The sequence below is a fragment of the Aythya ferina genome, assembly GCF_964211825.1.
Source record: "Aythya ferina genome assembly, chromosome: 2".
Lineage (NCBI taxonomy): Eukaryota > Metazoa > Chordata > Aves > Anseriformes > Anatidae > Aythya > Aythya ferina.
The window spans coordinates 49,935,385-49,959,588 of record NC_140297.1 but is presented as its reverse complement, the minus strand read 5'-3'; the positions used below and the strand labels follow the sequence as shown (position 1 = coordinate 49,959,588).

At 38.3% G+C, this 24,204-nt stretch overlaps 1 protein-coding gene across 1 annotated transcript in view; it reads left to right on the top strand.

Annotated features, from left to right (window-relative positions):
• Positions 1–19,046, top strand: part of LOC311431390 (uncharacterized protein) — a 541,797-nt gene extending 522,751 nt beyond the window's left edge. Inside the window, exons 4-5 of the mRNA XM_084508854.1 lie at positions 15,479–15,516; positions 18,929–19,046. Coding sequence (XP_084364980.1) covers positions 15,479–15,516; positions 18,929–18,957 — 67 coding nt within the window. The 3' untranslated portion in view covers positions 18,958–19,046. The remainder of the gene's footprint in view (positions 1–15,478; positions 15,517–18,928) is intronic.
• The last annotated feature ends 5,158 nt before the right edge of the window (positions 19,047–24,204 follow it).

The window sequence follows — 24,204 nt, the reverse complement described above, 5'->3', positions numbered from 1 at the left end:
TTGGTCTATCTTTTGGCTAAGAAGAATGAAGATTTTCAGTTGAATACAATGACATATGAATGCAAATTTTTTCCTTTCAGCTTGTCATGGAAAGAAGAAACATATTCCCTTGCACAAATGATAACATATCAGTTCATACAATAGTAATACCAGTAATAGAACCAAACTTTTATCATTAAAAAAAATAGTTTCTTTCTCTGAAAATATCTCTCTTCTCTTTTGCATTTTGCTTTCAGCACCTGTCTATTATCCAGCCACAACACTCAATTTCATTGACATTATCTCCTAAATTGAATCATAAATGTGGGAGAGATCTGTAACATAATAGACAAATTGAGTATAACTTTGAGTGATTTGAAGTGGAATTTTGGTTCCTGTCTTTGCTGACTGTTTTGTTCATTAAAAAGGAAATGTAGCTCATGTATATATGTAGATCACTCTTCTGTGAGAGGTAAGGAGCACCAGATGTTTCCATGGCCACCTGAATACTTTCTGTTTAGGATATCTCAGTCCCACACTCTTGTGAACCTGACTGTTGAGCAGGTTTAATCTGTCCCCACTATGAACTCAGATCAGTTTATATCAGATTTACTGTTTTGGTGGTAAAAAATATCTACAGCACAATTTCACAGTATACTGGAAAGATTATCTTTGGTTTATCCCTTGTTCATACTTCGTCTAATGACTTAGCAAGAGTGCACTCTGGAAATTTTGTAACTCAGACATCACCAAGAAAAATGACAGTTATCTGGTTTTTGATACTTGGATACTTAAATAAAGGAACACTATAACCCATAAACTTGTGAATATATGTTACAGAATGATTTACAGTTCTTCATGGTGTTCCTAAATGTTATGCAAATCTCTGTATGATATTAGAACCATCTCCAAAACAAAGTTTTTCTTTATTACTTGCCATATATAATCCAATAAGCAAAAAGATATTCTTGAAGTCATACAACATTAATCCTCCATTAGGTTCCTTGATATATTGTCATTTGATTAGAAGATTTTGGTGAGTGAATTGTAGCTATTGAATTTTGGCAGCTCTAAGACTCATGTCATCAGTTTTGAGTATGGCTGGTATTTTTCCCCTCGTCACTTTTTCTAGCTAAAGACTACATACCTCAGTCTACAATGCTGTTGAGTTGATTTGAGTTTCTTCAGAACACATCACAAATTCAAAACTTGCCTTGCTCATTCTGCTTTTTAGCTTTTGCTTATTGAGTGTTAAATGAATGCATAAGAATTAAGTGACAGTAGAGGAAACTGGGAGGAATTGAGTTCCAATTAAGGCACAAGAGGTGTTCTGCTCAACACAGACGATCTATATAACCTGTAGCCAAAGGATATTATGAATGTTAAATATTTAAAAGGAAGGTGAAAATGGACAAGTTCATGCAGCAGAACTCTACTGAGGTTTATCAAATACAAAGAAACTCCAGTTGGCTAAGGACATCTCAACTGAAAAAGTTTGGTAGATGAGAGAGCAATCAAGGTGAACATCATATATGCTTGCTCTCTTCTTATATTTTGTATAAAACTGTTCATGGGCACAGTTGGAAAGAGGGCAATGAACTACCTGACCCGTTGGTTTACCCAGTGTGGCTATTGATATTTCCCTAGGTATCCCTAGATAATGATCAATTGTCACTTTTAATAAAAAAAAAATCATTAATTAGCATAATAACTAAAGACAAGGTTCTCCCTTACAAACTCTTCATCTGGATAACATTATGCATTAAAAAGATAATTACAAAGCTCTGTCTTATCTATAGCTATGTCCCTTATTGCTAACATTATTACTCACTTTTTCTTTATTTGCCTCTATACCTGCAAATGGCATGAAATTCCTAGCTATACTTTTTATCTTCAAGCTGATATATAAAGGAAAATATGTGTGCACAGCTTTTACCTGCTTCTAAGAAACATGGAAGAAGCAAGGAAGCCAAAACTTACTTGAACATAAAGAACAAGTGTATGACAAGATGACCAGAGGGAAACAATACCACAAAAAAATGTTAGCTTTGAGTTAGATTAGGAAACTGTTGTGAAGAAATACTGCCTAATTTGTATGTACAGTTGTTTTGCCAAAGAAGGCTGCTTTGGATAAGGAGTCGGTCCAGCTGGAGAAACAAATCTGCATAAAAATGGCTGTGATATGGCTTGTCCTCATTGCCTGCTTTCTTCTGCAACTGTTGTCCTACTGTTCACACCAGCATACATCAGTGTTGGAGTTGAAGCTTTGACGACTCCTTAGCTGTAAGCATCTATCCTTTGACAAGTGGGTTTTAGAAAGCACATATTTTAAATTTTACGTAAGTGTACATTAACTCTCTGGCTAGTCTGACCTATCTGTGCTTGATGAAGGCATCATTTCAATTCCTATTTATTTTTTCAGAGAGAAAATGGCATGTTTCTGAATTCATATCCCCTTAATGTAGGAAGGGGAAGAGAAGGGGGAAGAGAGAGTACAATGGGATGCCCATGGCCTGTTACATGTTACAATGTACAGGTTTTCATAAAGACAAGTAACAAAATTTAAATATGCTCCAGGGCATCTCTTAACCTCCATTTTAAATACAACCTTCCTTCTCCTTTGCCTTGGGAACTACTGAGGGAAATCCAGGAGGTGGAAGGCATGTGAAAATCAAGCACGTATTTTATTCCCCCCCCCCCCCCCCCCCCCCCCCCCCCGGCTGTGAAAGAAGACAGAAGCTTCATGCAGTTTTTATTGTTCCTCTGTGCTCAATTACAGCTCCTGTTTTCTCACACTCCAGGGACTGCCTTATAGTCATCTGTGATAAAGAGCCTTTAGAGGAAGTATCACCCCCTCCAGCCAAGCACTGTAAAGGAACACCCACCTCCAAAAGCTGATAGGCTGATCCTGCTTGCTCTGATGAATGGGTTTGTTGTCATGGTTAAGAAGATGAGATGGGTAAAGGACAAACACTAGAAAAATAGTTTGTCTTTTTGTGTCATACTCAGATGAGAGCCCTCTCTGGGGTCAACGCCATTACATTTCAGCTATTTTTCAAAATACCCCCTTGCCTTTCTTTAAAATGGAACATATCAAGTTTGGAATCAGATTGGCATGTGGGGAAATGCTGTTACAGTTTTTATTGCATATAACAATATATCTGTTTTATATTATCTTCAAGTCCAGTGTAGACCCAGAGCTCTGCTGGCCCCTAACCCTTATATCCACAGGGGAGAAGGAAGAAACTTGTTTTGAGTTGAGGAGGTGGAGCTACAGCTTTATACCACTGTACGACCATTTAGCAAAGAGAACAGTCCAAATGTGCTTCATGAACTCTGAAAAACAGCTGTTGACACTGTAATATCAAAGCACTATGTCACAATTAAAAGGAGCTTTGCTCTTACTTAGCTGGTCTGCGCAAAATCTGGCTTAATGCTGACGTGTTTTGAAACTGAGCAAGGTCTCATATATGGAGATGGAATTATTCCTGCTCAAAGCTCATAGTAGGCTTGTGGCTTCTGTTGTTACATTTGTAGACATATTGGCTCCAGGCCTGTTCACAAGGGTGGTAAAATACCCAAGGGTTTCAGCAGGATCAGACCAACTGTAAGAGCTAGAGAGCTAAAAGCAAAACAACCCACCCTCTCTCTCCCACAGAAAGAGCTTAAGCTATACCATGCAAATTGTCAATAAAAAAGACAAAACAATTATTTATTTTACACATAAACATTTCATCACATCCTTTCTGAACACCAATCATTGTGACAGTCCATGACAATATAAATAATGACATGACTGAGGTGTTCTAATACACCAGTTTGCACTGCTGTAGTTGTCAAATAAATAAATAAACCCCACAAAAACCTTTAACCCCACAAAAAATACCCACAAAATCTTTAACCAAAACAAAACTCTGTTATGCTACCAATGCTTTCTAAAAATGGCCATTCAACAAGCTAGGCTCCGTACCATGACTTCAAATTAAATCATATGTTCATTTATAAAATGAAAAGCTTCTGGGATGAACAAACACTGAAAATGAGGATCATGACTTCCAAGATGATTTTCCCTAAAGAAAACCTTGGGGTAATCAGTATACCCATCATACAACTCACTGGACACCTATGATACTGTACTGTGAATTTTGGCTTCCTCATAAAGGTCCTCTGTTTTGCAAAGAAGGGCTTAGTATGTGGACTGACAGCTTGATTTTTTACATTTTGACATTTGTTAAAAACAAGCTATGACATAATCAGTCACAGAAACGTTGTGGGCATTGTGGGGAAAATCTCTAGCATTCTCAGCCTGCAGCTCATGCATTTCAGCAGAGTCCAGACTTACCCTGCCTGTGAGATGAGATGGTGGCAAGAGGTGCTTCATGGTAAAGGAAACAAACAAAACTTCTTTCAGCTTACAGACAAAGCTTTAATTATTTTTGGCTCTTTAATAAATAGAAATAATAAAACCTACACAGAATTACAAGGAGGGTAAATCAATACACAGAAATTTAAACAGTACATTACTTCAAGATCCACCAAAGTTAGAGGAGGAGTATTTCTCCTTCTGTCACCTTGGTTTTAGTGGGATTCAAGGCAGGGACAGATCCATGAAGACACCAGGGTGCTCTTTCCCTCTTTCACTGGTGAAATTACTAAATAAATATTTGGGTAGTCCTGCTTCAGTGGGGTCACTGGGTATACATGGTGGTAAGTCAAGCTACTGTTCTGGTTGGTGTTGGCATGGAGGCCAGCACGATGTTTGGCCAGTCTCAGGGAAAAGATTCTCTAAGACAAGGTGAACCAACAGCAGGCCCAAAGCCACAAACCAGGGACAGTTTCCTCCTGCTGCATCGCCAGCTTCATTTAAATTTGCAGTTAAGCCTGCCTGGTGTTGTCATTGCCTGTGCCTGAACAGTTCAGAGAAGGTCAAAGTGGACCTTCTGGGTGTTGATGAGTTTTTTTTCAATCATATTTTATCTTCATGAGTTAATCTGATCATGCAGGTAAAAGGCGAGATGTCACTGGAAGACTGTCATGCAATGGTGGAAGTATGCAGTATATGGATGTCCTGAAGAAGTGGATCCCTTTATGTTACCTTTTTCCTAGACCATCCTCTAGCCCTCTACCTAGCCGTCTTGCCCATCATATCTCTATCTTGGACCTGTTTCTTATTCCCCCTATGCCTCCAGCCCCAGCAACTTGCAAAACAGGGCAAGCTCTGAGAATTAAAAATTCAGCTGCCAGAGAACAAGGTAGAAAAACATTGAGGAGATTGAGGAGCATGGAGCAGACCTGGGAGGGACTTCACAGGCTGGCTGGAAGCATGGCACTGAAGCAGTGGTGTCACAGATGACAAGATAGCACTGCTATTTAAGTTTGCTCTTACTTGATATTGCCTGCAGTTAGACTCATGACACTGCAGTGGTTTGAAGATAATGTACACCTGTGATGAAGGATAGACAGAAAGCACTCGACAGCATGAGGGAAAAGAAAAACGTGCTCACTTTCTGATCCACCTTGCAGTTTACAAGTGCTATTCTAGGCAGTTTGAGGCCAAATTTAGCAATGACAATAAATTCCCTTTTCATGATTGCCCCTCCCCTCTTCTATCATGCTGTGATGTCCTTACAGAATATTATCCATATTGCCTTCACAAAAATAAATTGCATATATCATTGCTATATGCTACAGAAATGGAAGGGTGGTGCAAACTATCCTAACCTTAATACTTTTCACTTCTAACAAGGTGCTCACTGAGATGGCAAATGCTGTAGGATGTGTTTGTAGCTCACTCTCTGTGTTTCATATGATAATGGCTGGCAGAGTGTTTGACTTTTTCTTGCTTAGCTGATTCTTTCTACCATGCCAGAATTTCCCTAGCCTCAGGGCTGCTCTGGTTTCTGACTGGCTTCTCATGACCTTGAAGGCCCATTTGTGTTGTGTTTTCTTGGAGACAGCACATCCATACACTTCAGTCTGAGTGCTTGGGTGGCTGAAGAATTAAGATGAGAGCCCTGTAACGTACATAGATTCATCAGCCTTCATTAAAAAAATGGGTAAGCATGCTTCTGTACCATGAGGATAAACTTGTGAGCATTTGTGAAAAGCAGACACTCTTCTGCTAGGAAGAGTGTCTGCTTTCTCAGACTAGGAAGCTGAGCAGAGAACAGCAGAGGCACAGCAAGCATTTGAATGCAATCCTCCACAAGTTGTTTACTTGCTGATTGGTGCTACAGAGTGGTGGTAGGAAACAGATTTGTTTTTTCAAAACCAGAACGTGCTGCTGTGGCAAGCCTGCCTGACCCCTCCACGAGGTGAAGTTTCCTCACCCCGCATCACGTGGCTGCACAGGTTCACCGGGGACTGCAGCTGACTCACCGTCTGGGAATTTAGAGTAGGCATGGGCTTTGTAAAAAGCCGTCCTAAAAAACTCGCTGTGCAAGATAAACAGGGAAAACATGCTACTTGGCACACGTAGAGTTCAGATGTTGACTATTGTGTTCCCTGGCAGTTAATCATCACAGGCCAGCCGTGCCTTTGCAGTGGGAGGTGTGCTCCACTGCTCGCTCAATGCTAAGGAAGCAGGTGCAGCAACAGCTCATTGTTATAAGTGTTTTGCAAATTGGGAAACCTGATTTATTTTTATTTTATTTTTATTTTTATTTTACCTCAGGTTAGCAGGGGCCATGCTGGACAACGGGTGCAGGTGGCATGGTCAGAGGTAGGGCGGTGGGGCATGGGTGAGCATACGTGACCACCTCACCTAGTCACCTGATGTTTTTCCTTGCACCACCCCCCCCACAGTACTGCCCTGGAGGCTGACCTTCCCCTTGGAGGGAAAGGCCCTCTTCTGCCTAGCATGGTCACCTGGGTCTGCCAGCTTGGGGCCACCACCATGGTGGTTAGCCCTTCCTCTAATTACAGGCTCAACAGCTGGGAAATGTCCTAAAAATTACCTTTAAGAGGTATTGAGACAGGATGTCTCACAGACAGACTTTTTGTTTTATTTCTCCTTCTCCCCTTCTATTCCTCAGTCCTTTCATGTATTGAAGTTTCTCTAGCCAACTAGCTAATTACAGTCAGTTTATTAGGCCCAAGCTTCTGTTGGTTTTTCCCTTGAAGCACTGGTTGAGGGAAGGGGCTCGTCATCAGATTTTTACCCCTTTTGGTCTTGGTTTGCAGAAGCTGAAGGTGACAATAATCTGATAACTGCTCTTTGGCCTACCTGAAACAGACATGTTATTTTTCATTGTAATTTCTAAGGGATAGATGGGTGTGTTATGGGTGTGTTATGTTAGTTCCATTGCTACTTTTGCTAATCGAGCTGGCAGAAGGTTAGGGAAGTAATTGGATATGGAACTTATCACACAGGGATAAAATGGGAGGACTGATATGTTGATTACCTACTCTGATCCTGTTCTGTGGTTGTAGGAAAGGCTTTGTTTCTCAGAGCTGCTCTTCTTGTGCTTTTATACAATGACAACATTTCAAGAAAGGGAAAAGAAGACAATAGAAGATAGCTTTTCAGCATTTTATGGATTTTGTTTTCTTTTATCAAGATTATTAGCTATTTTGTCCTTGCTTCCTTGCCAAGATAGTAAAGTCTGTGTGTATATATACACACACATACATATTTGTATTAGAGGAATTTCTGGAAAATTTAGTATGTGTAACTAGAGCAAAAAGTCTATATTAACTTCAAAAGCTTTGGGGATTGGGATTGTAGTAACTTTATATTCAGAGGGTAATTTCTTCAGCATCTCTCCTCACAGTAGGTCAAGAAAAGTCCTTTACATAAGGCTTTAATGTCTGTGGCTAATGTCACTGCCTTAGTAAATTAAAGAATAAATGTCAGAAAGTGGTAGTAAGATTAATGTAAAACTATGAGCTGAATATCATGGAATATCAGGAATGGTTGGTAATATAATACTACATCCTCAAAAAAAAAAAAAAAAAAGGTCATGGATGGATGGTCCCGTGGGATTTTTCTGTTGTCTTTCATGGAAGAAGATGTAGAACATTTTCTGCTGAATTACTTGCTGTACTGGCAGTACTGTACCAGCTACCTCTACTACCAGCTCTTTTCTGAGTATCCATCTAACTGCAATTTCTTCAGAGACTTTTAGGTGGTACTCAGAATGAATAACGATGACTTCTACATACCTACTTTTCTTTCAGACCTTATATTGTTGAGTTAGTTCAGACAGCCTTATAAAGGACCTGAAAATTAAGGTAAAAGCTTGTCCCATGAAACACTAAACCTTGTTAGGAGTAACAGCCTTAGAGGTTGCAAAGTTTGTGTTAAAAACTAAGTTTCAGCACTAAAGAGTAAGCAAGGTGGAGGAATGAAGTTTCTTAGTTCCGTTAAAATAAAGTGTTTTTTTTTTTGTTTGTTTGTTTGTTTGTTTTAAGAGGTTTCAGGGATATAATTTCTGTAGATACAACAAATGCTAGATGCTATAGAAAAAGCAAATGCTCTCTAGGTTCACCTGTCCATTTTGAACATGGAGCCATCTAGAAATCTGGAATTAGGTTAAGATCCTCACTGTAAGAGGGACAGCAAAACCAGTGAGCACAGAAGTGTGGAATATGGCAACACCTTTTATGGATAAAGGAGAAGCAGTAAATTTTCTGTTAGATCCAAATTCTCAGAGCTACAAAGTGCCAGCATCTTCAGCCCACTTAGCAACACTGTGGATGCTCAGGATGTGGCCCTTTGCAATCAATTCCACTTGTATTTTTTTTGTGCAGACTGAAGATCATTCGCTTTGTTTTCCAGTATTAGATTTTCCTTTTTCCATCCTATGTAGATTGAGGTGTCTAAGTTTAAACAAACTCAAAAGTCTCAGATGGGGCTTATTCACTGAAATAAACTACACTAACTTTTTGTTTTCAATGCATGGCCATTTAAACAATTGGAATTTTACTGCAAAGTGATCCACATTAAATTGAGAAGATGTTAGCTGGTTAAGATCACTAAACAGGCTTTTTAAAGTAAAACTTGTTTAAAAGCAGAGAAGGCTGAAGAGTCTAATCCTTCAGGTTTGTCTGTAGGTGTAAATCAAAGCTTGACACTGGTAAGACAGAAATTGTGTTTATAAATGCTTATTAAACTTAAACAAGATTTTACCTGCTTCCCTGTTGTTTATTCATTTGGGGTTCTGCAGTCTGGACTGAGGGAAGCCTGTTTTTGTAATAGAGTTCTGAAGTTCTTTCATTCTTCTTTGATAAAAATTACACAGCCTTCTGAAGGATATTTTAATCTAATATTTTGATAAAAAAATAACATCTGAAGAAGCTGAGCTTGTCACAGAGAAAGAAGTATGGTGTAAATATAGATCTCATAAAGACATGGCAGATTTGGCAGATGTATATCTGTGAAAACTGGCAGAGAAAACATGTATCCAAGTATGAAAATGAGGAGTTCTTTCTCCCTAAGTTTCAGAGAGGTTCAGATGCAAGTTTTTAGTCTCAGTTCTTCTCTATTTAAAATTTAATAACAAAAAGCTTATCTGGTATGTCCTATACTCTGAAAGAAGAAATAAAGTCTTAAAGAAATAAAGAAAAAATACAGATATTTTCAACTCTGTATATGCAGCATTCTGCTACTTACACTGTGAAAATAAGGAAACACAGCTATAACAAAATAATAATAAAAATAAACGGATCAAGACACAATACAACCTGAAGCTATCCATGAACATTTAGGGGACAGAATGGATCTTTAGATGCCCTTAGTTTTTCTTTATCTGGGTCAGTGCCCTGAGTAGAAATATGTGTCTCCACTTTGATTAGAAAGGTCTATCAGCTGGTCAGGCAATTAAATGGAGAAGTTGTTATTGAGATGATTGATTAATGGGTCACCTTCAGTAGATCCTACAGCAGTACCTATTGCAGCCTGTTCCAGGAGTGTGTCTCACTCTGAGTGTGAGGGGACCCCTGACTGCCTAAGCTCTTTCTACCCTTTTCCTAGGAGAGAAAATCTGTTCAAAACTATATATGAGACAGTTAGTTTAACCTTGTGCACTTGAGAGATACTCAGTTAAAATATCTAATTTCACAGCAGACCAATCTCATTCTTGGTAAACTTACCAGGATAGTTCTTGATATTCTGACTTTGCTATTCAAAATGTAAAAATCTTCTCAAATAACGTCCTTAAAGCTAGCTCTTCTATAACTTACTCTAGAAAATTTCCATCATTAAAAATATGTACATACATGAAAACACACAAAAAATATCCCATTTTAATGTTATGAATGAATATCCTTTAAATATGGTGGCTGCAACTTGCATATGAAGTTTTTTTTTAAAAGCAGTCTACCCTTTAGATTATGTTGCTCCTGCTTGTACTGCTCACTATAAAGACTGTCATTTTCAAACTACCTCCAACTGTCATATTAGTGCTGTTACTTTGTAGATTTTTTTTTTCTATTGTGTGTGGGAGTACATTAACCAAAGGCTCAAAAGAGCTATTAGTAGGAATATTTCATAGCAGCCTTCCAAAACCCAGAGCTGACAACAGGAAAAAATAAATAAATAAATAAATAAATAATAATAACAATAACAATAATAATAATAATAATAATAAAACAATACACACTGACAAACCATCTATGGATTCATTTATAAACCTCAGCAAGGAAAACAAATTTGTAAACTCAAATCAACTCCTGAGACAAAGACAGGATGTAAATTCCTGCTTGGCACATGTTTCTGATGAGCTCAATCAGATTGCTGCTAACGGAATTTCCTTCAGAAAAGATATGGGGAAGTGTGCAATTACCTAGGACACTTCAGTTTAAAGAGGTACTGACCACAAGTGTTACTGTCTACATTATGAAATATTTGCCTAGGTGAAATTCAACGTAAGGCAAAAGCTAAATTCTTTGTCAGTACTTGTTCTTCAGCAGTTTGCTAACAACCAGGTTCTCAAGAATTGTAGAGTAGTCCTTTAACTTTGAAAGCATATTCAGAGATGTATATTTCTAACATCCTCCCATAAGCACTCCAAGTTATTTGAACTGGACTATTTCCAGGCAATTCACCTCAAATACTCCTTGAAGACTTGAAAATCTGTCCCTCTGTGAACTTTGCTGAGAAATGAAAATGGTTCAGTTCAGAAGCGTAAAAATGTTTTATCTTCATGCTTCTGACATTTTTTTCTGCTTTTTCAAATTTGGTTACAGCCATTTACCAAATTCAGGCCAAAGTATTCACTATTTTGATAACTCATTGATTTCATATGCCCTTTCCCCCTCCAAAAAGAGCATCTGCCAAAACAAACAAACAAAACTAAATGCCTAGTAATGAATAATAGTAATTCTAGTAATGAATAATATATTTGCAGTGGATCATGTTCTGTCTTATTATTTCTCAAAATGGATGTGAGTCCTGAAGTAGACACTGAAGAATAGCAAAGGAGAAAGCACCCATCTGTGCTGCAGAAAGTATAATGTTACATCCATTCTGTCTGTATTACTGTCTCCTAAATATATAAGGTTTGGGCTGAGAACTAATCCAGAGCTGTCTTCTGGTAGTCTTGGTCTTGGTTAGCAAGTGATTCTGTTACTCCCACATTTTTAATTGTCTTGATTACAAAGCCTTTTTACCATTACAGAGATGTTTCTTTGGCTGTATGATAAAACATGATAGAGATATCCTACTAGAGGATTGCTTGTGGAGCTCCAAGTCTCATTTATTTTCATCATGCTTTTTGCTACTCCATCTCCACAGTGCTTTGCATGGAACACTTAGCCTTTCAAAAAGTGTAATACAGCTACAACTGTAGCAATAGAAAGTGCTAAGAGCAGAGACATAAATTAAATGTTAATCACACAAAAATGATTACAATTTGATAATATACAAAATGAATCCATCTCCCTTGAAATTAAATCAAAATTATTTAAAATCTCAATATGCAATCACAATCAAAACAACTTATAAAATGATATTTTAATTTAAATTGCTTAAATGGAATGCTTTAGTGTATTCAACTGGCAGATATGCATAGTCCCAGTACTTGTATAATAAGCTACTTCAGTTAGATAGCAATTAACTTTTTAAATTTAGTAAGTGTTACAAATTGCCAATTGCTTTCTAAGAAGTGTCTAGAGAGGAGATCAGGTGATCTCCTGATTTTGATGAGAAAATTTTGGCTGAGAAAAAGAAAAATGTAATAGTTTTAACTAATACCGAAAGGTTTTCTGTATTCAAAATGTGATAAAGGTAATGGCTATAAATATTAGTGATGGACAATTGCTCCCTATAATTTTTTAAAAATAGTATATAAATTAAATGTTGATTTGTGGCTAAATTTAGGTTTTAGGCTGAATCTGTTTTCTGCAACGTGCTATATGAATAGAAAGTCTAGTCCTTTTAATTTATAGTCCAAAAGGGAAACAAAAGCAAGGATATAAAACTAAAATGAAAAACAAAACAAACAAAAAACCCATAGCAACAACAACAACAACCACTTAGAGAGCAGTTTAGGGAGCAGTTAGCAGCTGAACAGAGAATTTGAGAAGTAGTTTGAGAGCATTAAGATAGTGCAATCAACTTTCAGGTGCATTTATATTTCTAATTCCCTTTGTATCCTTTGCAGATTTTGTCTTTGGTACTCTTTTGAACTAGAATGCATTGCAAATGGGAGAACAGAGAGAGACTTATGATGGAAGATCTGACAGGCCTGATGTGCAGGGCTTTTAGAAATAACAAAGAGTTTCCTGCAAACTTGAGTGGGCTCTTTCCTGTCAAAAACAAACAAACAAACAAACAAAAAACTCTTCTGTTTCTGTACTCATAGTGCCTGAGAATGCATTATATGATGTGGATTTAAAACTATGTTATCCCCACTTTGAAGAATTGTCAACTTGAGTCCTGGCTGATAGCTGATAGCATGTGAAAAGGGATAATCCATCATTAAAAACCAACGCCAAGGTAACAGTTAGATGCTTATGAGGGAAACAGAGAGTGTGACTGTGTAGGCTTTGTTTCTTTGCAGGTAATTACTTCCTTACATGCTGTGACTTGTGGACCCCCAGCAGCACTGAGATGTGAAGGCAGTTGTCTCAAGTGGGTAGGCTTCCGTCTTCAGTACCTGCTCGGTTGCTTGAAGTACTGAGTTGTTATCTCCCCACCTTGTCATTAGCATTCCTGCACACACTGAAGCTGGCCTCCTGGAGAAAGTCTTATTTAGCTAAATGCTCATTAATCTGATAAGCAATGGAATAGGTATTCTCACTGCATAAGAGGCAGGCATGTTCTCAGGTGTAACACTGCTGAGCTGGCAAGTTGAAAGATTTTTACATATATTACCCTTTCATATATAAGGACTGGGAAAGAGCAGTTAGTTGGGGAGTTGCAATAAGCAGGCCAATAGTAGAAAAGAGCTAGTATACAGAGTAAGGGGAGCAGGTAGATGCTGGAGACAGGCAAATGAACAGTGAGAAAAAGTAACCAGAAGGAAAGCGGGCTGGCACACAGTCAGCAGTGCTGACAGGCAGAGCACTGTGTAGGTAGGTGGCACACAATAAGGGAAATCCATGTAATGAAGGAGGGCAGATGAAAGGAGAAAAGACTCAGCTTCCAGAGTTCACATGGCTTGCCAGCAGTGGTCTGTAAAAGCGTGTGAAACAACCATGGCTAAGAGGTTGTTTCAGTCCCGCAAGGAATCCCAGTAACATAAAGTAGAATATCAGGCATGTTGCTCCCTTCTTTCTCTGTATATCTTGAATATTTATGCAAGCTCCTGAATAGAGTGCAAACAAAATACTAGATGGTTAGCATATTTTTGGAACAAACATTTATTTTAGAAGCAGGGGACAGAGGTCATGGCTGTCCATAGAAGTCAAATAAAAGCAATGGGAAAACTTTTTTTTTTTTTTTTTCATATATCTATAATTATTTATAAATAAAGGATTATAAACAATGGAACAATGGGTCACAAGTCAGGTAAAGACAGGCTAAACTCAGTTTCTTTTTTCAACTTCATCAAACTTTCAAATGGAAAACATTAACATGATGGAATAATGAGGAAGAAGAGATGTAAAAAAGCAAAAAGAAACAATTATTTGCGTGTATGCCATTTCAATTATTTTTATTTATTTATTTGAAAGAGAAATGTGTTTCTGTTTCACTGGAAGCACAGTTGGGTGATTTGTCCTATGAAAACATAATTTAAATATTTTCAGGAAGACAGGAAGTGTGTATGCCTAAAAGATGAAAATGGTTTTAATGTCTAGTGTAAGTAACTTTCTGAAAACAGTATCTGTTCTTTCTGATTTTAATACCATTTGAACATACGTATAATTTCAATTACATATAAATGCCGCAAAGTAATGATCCATCTGAGTACATCATCCAAAGGGAGGCATAAAGGAAGAAATTATTTCCATTCAAAAAACTGTAAAGGTGGAGTTCTCTGCAGTGTTGTTTCCTGAAAATTAGGAATAGCTAACTTCACAGTGACCTGAGCAAAGTGTGTGTTCAAATATCCTTTTGGTGCCCAATTTTATGGTCCAGTTGGGCTACATCCTTTAGAGAAGACAATGGAAAAACAGATCATGCACATTAATTTTTGTTCATTCCAGAAAAAACTACTTTCTGTTTGGATCCTGATGCGACAAGTTTTTTAATGAAACAGTTTTACATTATACCTGCTTTCTAGGTGTCACACTGCTTAAGTACAGTGTGTTTGAATTCTTGCTAAGTACTATTCAAAGTGGCTTCAGAAATCAAAATAGAGATGTCTTTTGTGCACTTCAAAGGCTCAGAAATGGATTTCCTTTAGAAAGGATTTGGCTGCTGTCTCTTTTGGAGATGCCCATTCTAATTCATACCTTCAATTCCCCCACAAAAGATAGCATTTTCAGGATGGTTTTTACTGTGGGCTTCTTTAAGAATTTCTTTATCTTTTTTTTTTTCCTTTTTTTTTTTCCCCCGTTTCTGTTTGTTTGTTTGTTTGTTTTGAAGTATTCTTATAAAAACTGATAGAAGAAAAACTATCCAGATAAGACAAATCTTCCTATAATGGCAGATTTACCCTCATTTTCAAATTTTCATTGTGTGCTGCATTATATTGTGCCATCAGTGATCTCACTGACAGTCGCATGACTTCATAGCATGATAACTGTAATTCAATTTCTTGGTGAAAGCATTCCTTGACATCACTTGTCTTCATAGTAAGACAAGATGGAAAGCATTTCCCATTTAGCAGATGTTGTGATACTACTCTTTATCTTTACCTAAAGAAAAGCTGCTGCTGGTTCTGAACAGATGGAGATTTCACATTGTTTAGTGATCACTACTCCCCTAAGTGAGTCCTCAATACCCTTTTAGCTGGTAATGGGAAGACCCCAATAATAAGTGGGGAATTGCAGTAGTTTTATAAACACACTGTATAAACAAGAGGGAGATGATAGGAAATGTATCTCTACTGTGGCCCTGCCTAGTGAAAGGAAACTCTCTTGTTAACACACACTCTTGCTCTCATTTTTTCAGGGTATGGAGATTCAATCAGATGATCTGTTCAGTTAAAGGTCAGAATGGAATTCTTTCCCACCCTCTCTTGTTTTTCCAAGCCGAAGATTTTATTGGCTATAGTACACTAAAAAGAGAATAAAAAAATAATAATCTTGACTAGACTAGGGGTTATCCCTCTTATTTTTAAATAACTTACTTTTAAATAACCTTTCCAGCATTTTAAAATTTACCTGTTTAGTTGGTTGTTTTTAAAAAACAGTCAAATTAATTCAGATATTTTAATTGTAACTGAATTTACACTGTTTATTGGACAAGTGCTGCCAGGACTGACTTAACTGGATAAGTTTGTGCTGACGCACTTAGAATTGCATTGAAACCAATATATAGTATAAATATATATATATATAGTATATATCTGCAGAACAGAGTTGAGTGAATCAGTTTGCTTGCTTTGAACAAATGCGCACATTTTTAATCCTTTGAAGGCTTTTATTTCAAGGCCTCACTTAATTTCAATTTACAGCAAATCTATCCTATTTCAGTAAATTTATCATAATTCCACGGCAGCCTGCACAAAATGTGTGGGGTCAATAGAACCAGCTGATTTAGTTTGCCTAGGTGCCAGAGGTGAAAGAGCATGAACAAAAAGTTATTCCTGATAAATGAAGCCTGCTGGTGCTCCTTCCATTTTTCTGTGAAAGTCTGAGTCAGAACTGTGTGTGCAGAATGGTAGAGTCGGAACTGCTCTGTAAGTCATAGAATCATAGAATATCCAACTTGGAAAGGACCCACAGGGATCGAGTCCAACTCCTGAGACCCCAAAGGACCATAATAAATAAATAAATAAAGTAAAATAAAAAATCAGATCACGTGTCTGTCCAAATGCTTGATGAACTCTGACAGGCTTGGTGCTATGACCACTTCCCTGGGGAGCCTGTTCCAGTACACAACCACTCTCTTGGTGAAGAACCTTTTCCTGATATCCAGCCTGAACCTCCCCTGTCATATCTTCAAGCCCTTCCCTCAGGTCCTATCACTGGTCACCAGAGAGAAGAGATCAGTGCCTGCCCCTCCGTTCCCCCTCATAAGGAAGTTGTACTGCGCAATGAGACCTCTCCTCAGCCTCCTCTTCCCCAGGCTGAACAATCCAAGTGACTTTAGCTGCTCTTCATACATCTTCCCCTCTAGATCCTTCACTATTTTTGTTGCCCTCCTTTAGATGCTCTCTAACAGCTTTATATCTTTCTTCTACTGCGGCACCCAAACTGCACACAGTAGTCAAGATGAGGAAGCACCAGCAACAAAGTAGAGTGGGACAATCACTTCCCTTGACTGGTTAGCGCTGCTGTGCTTGATGCTCCTCAGGATACGATCGGCTGTCAAAGCATACTGCTGACTCATGTTCAGCTTGTTGTTGATAAAAACCCCCAGATCCCTTTCCACGGGGCTGCTCTCCAGCATCTCTTCCCCTTTTTGTACATATAGCCAGGGTTGCCCGTTCCCAGGTGCAGAATCTGGCAATTGCTCTTGTTAAACTTCATATATATTGTTGGTGATTGCCCAGTTCTCTAATTTTTCCAGTTCTCTCTGTAAGGCCTCACCACCCTCAACAGAGCCAATATCTCCACCCAATTTGGTATCGTCTGTGAACTTACTCAAAAAGCCTTCAAGTCCTTCATCCACATTCTTTATGAAAACACTGAAGAGGACTAGTCCTAAAATGGAGCCCTGGGGAACCCCACTAGTGACAGGTCACCAGCCCAATGTAACCCCATTTACAAGAACCCTCTGGCCTGACCCAGAGGTCAGAGGTTGGACTCGATGATCTTGAGGTCTCTTCCAACCTAGAAATTCTGTGATTCTGTGACCCATCAGCCAGTTGTTCACCGATCTTATTATGCTTTTATCTAACTGTATTCTGGTCATTTTTTTCCCAGAAGGATACTGTGAGAGACAGTATCAAAAGCTTTATTGAAATCCAGAAAGGTTACATCAGGAGCAGCAGCAGATAAGGAGAAATTAATTAATTTAATATCATCATCTTATTAATCCATTACCTGGTGGCAGCTGCATTGAGGTTGATCACAATTTGCAAAGACTCACATATGGTTGCAAGAAGTCTTATTAGTAATATCTGTGCAATATATGAATGAATCCAATCTGAAGTAGTATATAATAATCATAATGGGATTTGCTGGCAGGTATTAGCTCTCTCCCTCTGATAAGCCAAAGAAATATATATTTTTTTCATTATTCTTTCCAGCTGTAAACCACTATGAAATACAATGTGTGGTAGAAAAGTAATACTTTTTTCTTGTTCTTACAATTGAAACATATAATACATTTGGACAATCCCTTGGTATTTATGGGTTACACTTAACTGCAAGCAGTAGAACTAGTGTGGGGAGGTAAGCTGTTTTTGTTGTTGTTGTTTGTATTGTTAACTACAAGAAGTTTTATAGATAGACAAAATTTGTCTATAGGCATCAGTTATTTTACATACACTTCTCAACAAAACTCTTTCAGATGAATCCTAAAGCATTTGCTTAATGCATGGGACTGCACACTTAAGTCATAAGAACAAAGAATACATATTACTCAGCCTGAGGAAGGGTGCAAGATTCGGACCTTTGATTTTGACCAAATCATTACATATAGAATGTTTCCAAAGATGACAGATGATGAGAGCAGACTCGATGGTGGAACCATCATGCTTTGTTGGTACTCCGAGCTGGTGGTCACAGTACATGTTTGACCTTGAAGCCGTGCTAAATTTAGAGCATGGCTAATAAGCCTCATCCAGGATGTGCTCATTTTGGCACAGTGATGCTGATGTTAATCAACCTGTGACTTCAGCTGCCTGTGAATCTTAAGCCCCTTGCAAGGTAGCTCCCATGACAGTGCTACATACATTTCAGGCTGGATAACGGGAAGAGGTTCTTCACTGAGAAGGCTGTCACACACTAGAACAGGCTCCACAGGGACGTAGTCACAGCACCAAGCCTGTCAGAGTTTAAAAAGCACTTGGACTATGCTCTTAGTTATATGGTCTGAATTTTTGGGTAGACCTGTGTGGTGGCAGGAATTGGACTCAATGATCCTTACGGGTCCCTTCCAACTCAGAATATTCTATGATTCTATTATTCCATACATCATTTCACCAGCAAAGGGGCTGTGCTAACACAAAGCCTCTTGGCAAATTCCGATCTCTAGGAAGATCAGGACCTCTACAGGGCCTCTTTGTCACACTACCCTCACACTACCCTGGTATCCAGTTTTGGTAGAGGAGAGCAACACCTGGAGGCCGATGTCACCTTTTGCCTTCCTAGTGGCAGATGTGTAGTTCATTTCTAGGGGTGCCTAGCTCTACAGGCCTCTGCTAGAGCCAGGAAGTATGCCTATTCCTGTTGATTGCATGCTTGTTTTTTTTGATTCAGAAGTGCCTGGCTCTCTCCGCCCTTTCTACAGGTGTTCCAGGTGCAGAGCACAGATTTTAAGATGTCATATGAAGAATCACTTGGCAAAAACTCTGAGGAGCTGAGTCAGAGCGATCTTCTTCATTCATCATGAAGATGGCAATACTAGCACAAATTTCCTAGAGAGTTGGTGGAGTTTGCCTCCCTGGAGGTACTCAGAAGCTGTCCTGTGCAACCTGCTCTAGGTGACCCTGCCTGGGCAGGGGGGTTGGACAGGATGACCTCCTGAGGTCCTTTCCAATCTGATATTTTGTGTTTCTCTGAATCATGTGTTTCCACAGACCCATAATTATGTATGTCTTACAAAGAAAGGTAGAAAGATAGGTGATAAATAAAAGGGGCTGTATAATGAAAACACACCTTTTGTATAAATACTTTGAAAACACTCTAACTTCAGTTCAATTCATGAAAATGAGAGCGTTTGGGGTACGAAGTGGGTGCAAATAAGGAGTTTTGTTGTTATTGTTCTTTTGATTAGGCTTGAGTTTTTTTTTGTCTTTTCTTCTTTTTTTTTTTTTTTTTATTTTCTTTTTTCTTCCCTCCTCAACCCCACCTCCACCTCCCAACTCCATACCTGAACAGTCAAAAATGTTGTTCTAATTGAAACTGTGAGTCACAAAGATTTCCTACCACTACAAACACAGTTAAGAACAGGTCAGATTGACCCAGTGCAATTCAGTGTTGTGAGGGGTTTTAAAAGAAAAATGTACAATTACCAGATGCCTGGAGCTTATTTTGCATTGCTAAGTCATTTTGTCTGTGTCTGTTGCTTACTACCTGCTGCGTGAGAATAACAGTATTGTTTCATGAGTACTTACATGCAAAGTGCCTTTAAAACCCTTTTTTCTCTTCCTCTCAGTGACAAATCTGATATAAACATTTACCTTTTTACAAATTATAGAAGTAAGGAACCAACCCCCCTGCCTCTATTCCCACCATGTAACAGAGGGTACAGAGCTCCAGCAAAGGTTAGGAAAATAGTCATATAATAACCCAAGGAATCTTGCAACTTCTGTTTTTCTTTGATTACCTACCAGCAGTTGGCACCCGCCTTATGTGGCTGGCAAGGGGGGTTGGTACCCCCAATGGGGGCAGCAAGCAGGGAAATAAAAGCTTGTAGTGTGTTGCCAATAACTGCTCAAGACACTGTAGTTCAGCACCAGTAAAACTGTTCCTTGAAAGTGACTTCCACCCAGGTCTGCTTTACTCTCATCCTTTCCTAGGACTGTGTGTTAACTGGCAGAATACAGAAACCAGGAACAAGGGGAAAAAGCAGAATATGTTTTTCCTTCCATCTCATTGTGTGGAAGAATGGCTCAGGTTGCACATAAGGAAAAGCCCAAGGAGGGCAGGGAAAAGTGCATGTTGGACAGCCAAGGAATGTTAAACTGCCAAGGGACAGACTCTTCTGCAAAACATTCCTCTTTCAAACTTCCTAGTTAATAATTAACTGTTCCCTTCTGGCTGCAGCACTCTCTTTTTACCTACGTTGGTCTGTCTTTCCTCAGGAGCAGTCATATTAATAGATGATGGAACTAGGAATGTAATATTCAGTAATTTTATGGAATATATAATTTCACCTCCTGGCCATAGGCTGAGGTAGGACAGCTTCCAGAGGCAAATGACATGCAAAATGTCATTGATGGATTTTGTGATGAAGAGAACAAGTGAGAATAAGCAGTCTCAGAGTAGAACCTTGTTGTGGCCCCCTTATGAAATATGCACCAGACATGGCTTCCTGGTAGGAAGTCTTTTAATCCCCACAACGGACGTTTTAAAACCCGCTGTCTTAGTACCTAACTCCAGTTAGAAGGCATGAGCATCTGACTTTCATTTGAAAATATTCCTTGAGACAACTGAGGGGGGAATAAATTAAAACAAATTATTAATTTACAGGGGTGCCTCACTGAAGTTATTTTTTTAATACTATAACATTCACGTCAATCAGTGTATCTTCTTTTCAGATTCACATAGTCCCATTAGGTAATGTGTTGTCAACAAAAAGAATATAATTTCAGCACTAAGGGCTTTTGCTGTGATTATCCAAATCCTATTAATAATGCCTAAGGAACAAGTTCATTATTGGGTTTTACTGTTGTAATATATGTGAAGGCTTGGGGCATACATTTGAAATTCCTTGATCTGTATTACCTTTTATATTATTCAAGGTACAGCTAGATGAAGCAGGTAAGGCTTGATAGCAGTTTAACAATCAAGGGTCTAAATATCTACAACATCTCTCCATTTAATTTGTCAATGTAGTATTGAATAACCGAGCATTAAGAGATTATCCTTCCAATAATACTCTTAGATACTGTCCAAACAGTCACAAATTAAAATTTCAAGGAGATGAAGTATGGTTATAACCATACAGTCTACAACTATAATTTAAAAGCATAGCACCAGCCTAAACTGCATAATTAAGGAAGAAATTATCTGCTCAGAGGATGGTGAGGTGCTGGAAAAAGGTGCCCAGAGAAATTGTGGATGACAGGTTGGATGGGGCTCTGAGGTATCCCTGCCCACAGCAGAGAGGTTGGAATTAGACATTTTTAAGGTTGCTTCCAACCCAGACAAATCTACGATTCTACGAGTCTATTTCTTCTAACAAAATGAGGCTCAGAAATAACAAATATCTACCTTATCTTTTTGTTTGTTTGTTTGTTTGTTTGTTTTCCTTCCAGTTCAGCCCATTCCTGTTTATCCCTGACTCTGATATCCTCTGTTGCAGTAATGATCTCAGACAGTCACTCTCTAAGGATACCTCTGAGGAGCTGCAACAATCTCCTTCTTGTTAATTACTTTTCTTATTTTTTCTCTACTTTTGTTTCATTGCCATTCATAGAAAAGCTAAAGCAGAGAGGGTAAAAGGTCAAGAAAAAGGAAGCACTGCTGGGAGAGAAGATGTTACAATAGCCTGAGTGTATGGAAAAAGAAATAGAGGCAGTAGCTCATAACAGGGTCTCTGTTTCTGTGAAGTGTATATAGAGAGCTGCAGTTCAGTACTGCTATAAGCACCTGGACTAATGCATACAGTGTGTCTGTGTATATGTATGTATGTACATTTTATATATATGTTTTCTAGCATCATTTACATTCTGACTTTTTCATTGTTTGATAGCAAAGCACCTGATGGAGGCTAGAGGAAGAATGAAGAATTTATATTGCTTCGCATTCTGAGTCCTTGACTTGCAGCTGTTTCTGTGGGAGCTCTGTGGGAATAATGGAAGGTATTGTAGATGCAGTCGAAGAGATTATTTTAGTTTGGTTTCCTTTAGCTGCTGTGTATGCACTGCAGAAATACTGGGTACTTAATTTGTCATAGAAAAGCTTTTTTTTTTTTTTTCCCTAGAATGAGAAGTATCACCTCTAGCTCAGTGAATAGTATGAAGGTGTACAGTGGGCACTAGTACATATGCTATAATTAACACCCAGATAATTATTTGAAATTGCTGTTACATAGCTCAGGATTGTCAATGATATAGCTGTTCAGACACAAAGCTGGAGGTCCTCAATGTTGTTCCACATCCTAGCAGCAATTCCAGGTATCAATGATCCCATTTTCAGCATGGTGTGTATAAAAATCAAAGTGCTGTGTGTCCTTTATTGTGTTGTAAAAAAGAATCCATATGTAAGCAAGTCATGTGCTTGAGGTAAAAATGACATTTTAAAATTTGACATTCATAAAAATGTTTCCATCAATTAGGCTCAGGAGCCATGCCTGACATTTCTAAAAATTATTGTTAAATTCACATTAAGATCAATGCCTGAGTCTGCACCAACCCCAGTGAAGCCAGGATTTCATTCCTTGACTTAAGCTTCTTTGGCTATCTGCATCTCAAACTCAGTTCGCTGAGTTACCCTGTAGTCACAGAACATTTTCAAGTGTTGAATATGAAGGTTGCCCTGCCAATACAACAATCCAGAGGTAAATATGTATTTCTACCATCTCCAGAAAAATAGCGAAAGCCTCTGAAACATTTGAGTGTCAGTGTGGAAGTGTCCTGTGTTGTCACACTAATGCTTATCCTTGTTTTGAGAATAACATAATATCCTTGTTTTGTGAAATAACTAAATACAGGGATGTGGAAATGAACATACATATCCCTTGCACAACCTTTGAAAGACTGAAAGCATTTGTTGTGGATGAAGGTTATGTTGTTTCATCTAACCCTTAACCTGTCTGTATCAGCACATCACATTTTTTCACTTTTAGTTTAACCTAGTTCTTTAGATCTTTTCACAAATTTTCTAATTAAAAGGACATTGCCAAGGAGCCCAAAGTGTCAAGTATAAGCATAATTAGAGTATTTTGATTCCTGTATTACAGTTACCAGACAGAACCCAGTAGAGTTGGATGCTGTTGACTGGATATGCTAACCAGCTTTGAAACATCCTCACTCCAGTCCTGAATAGAAAATTTGCCTTAGATGTACTGCACAATTTTCAGCTTCAGACTGTCAACTGTAGACCAGAAATCAGTTAGTTCTCATTTGCCCCTCTTGTAATATTTTCAGTGGATATTTTTGGCACATAAGACGCATGTGTATGTGTCATATATATACATGTTTATGACTGTAATATAGGGTACTTTCTCCTTGGAAACAATATTACAATACATTTTTCCCATTGAATTGAATCAATGCTGTTGTTTTAGAGGTTTCCATGTCATTCTGGCTAATTATCAGCTTAAAGGGGGCAGGGAAATACGCAGACGGAATACCAGCGGAGCTTTCAGTCTTAGTATTTTAACAACTTCTGTTTTCCTCCTTTTTCTTTTCCATATCCTTGGCTTTTCTCTCTGCTTCCTCTATCAGACTCTCCCAGCTATGCCCAAAAATATGACTGATCATCTTGGCAGTTCAGTACAGTCTCAAGGTAAATTCCTGATATGATTCCACTAAGGTTTGCTTTACAGACACCATTGTTTCTCTTTTTTCTTTCCTTATTTGGCTGAGAAAACGATTGGTATCATACATGTACCTACTTCTGAATTTTATCTCATCATATGAGCTATCACCAACAAATGCCTGACAGCCTTGCAACACAGTGTCAGATTTTCTTGTAGTTCAAGGCCATGGAGAACATGTTGCATCCCTCTGAACACAGACAAAGAACTCTCTCTCTTAATTCCAGTCTAAGGTCTTTGGAAACAACACAAACTTGCACTTTTGTACATACATGAAAAGGTATACATTACAAAAGATGTTTTTTGTTGTTGTTTTTGTTTTTTCATTTTTTTTTCTCCCAATGAGCAATTATTAAAGA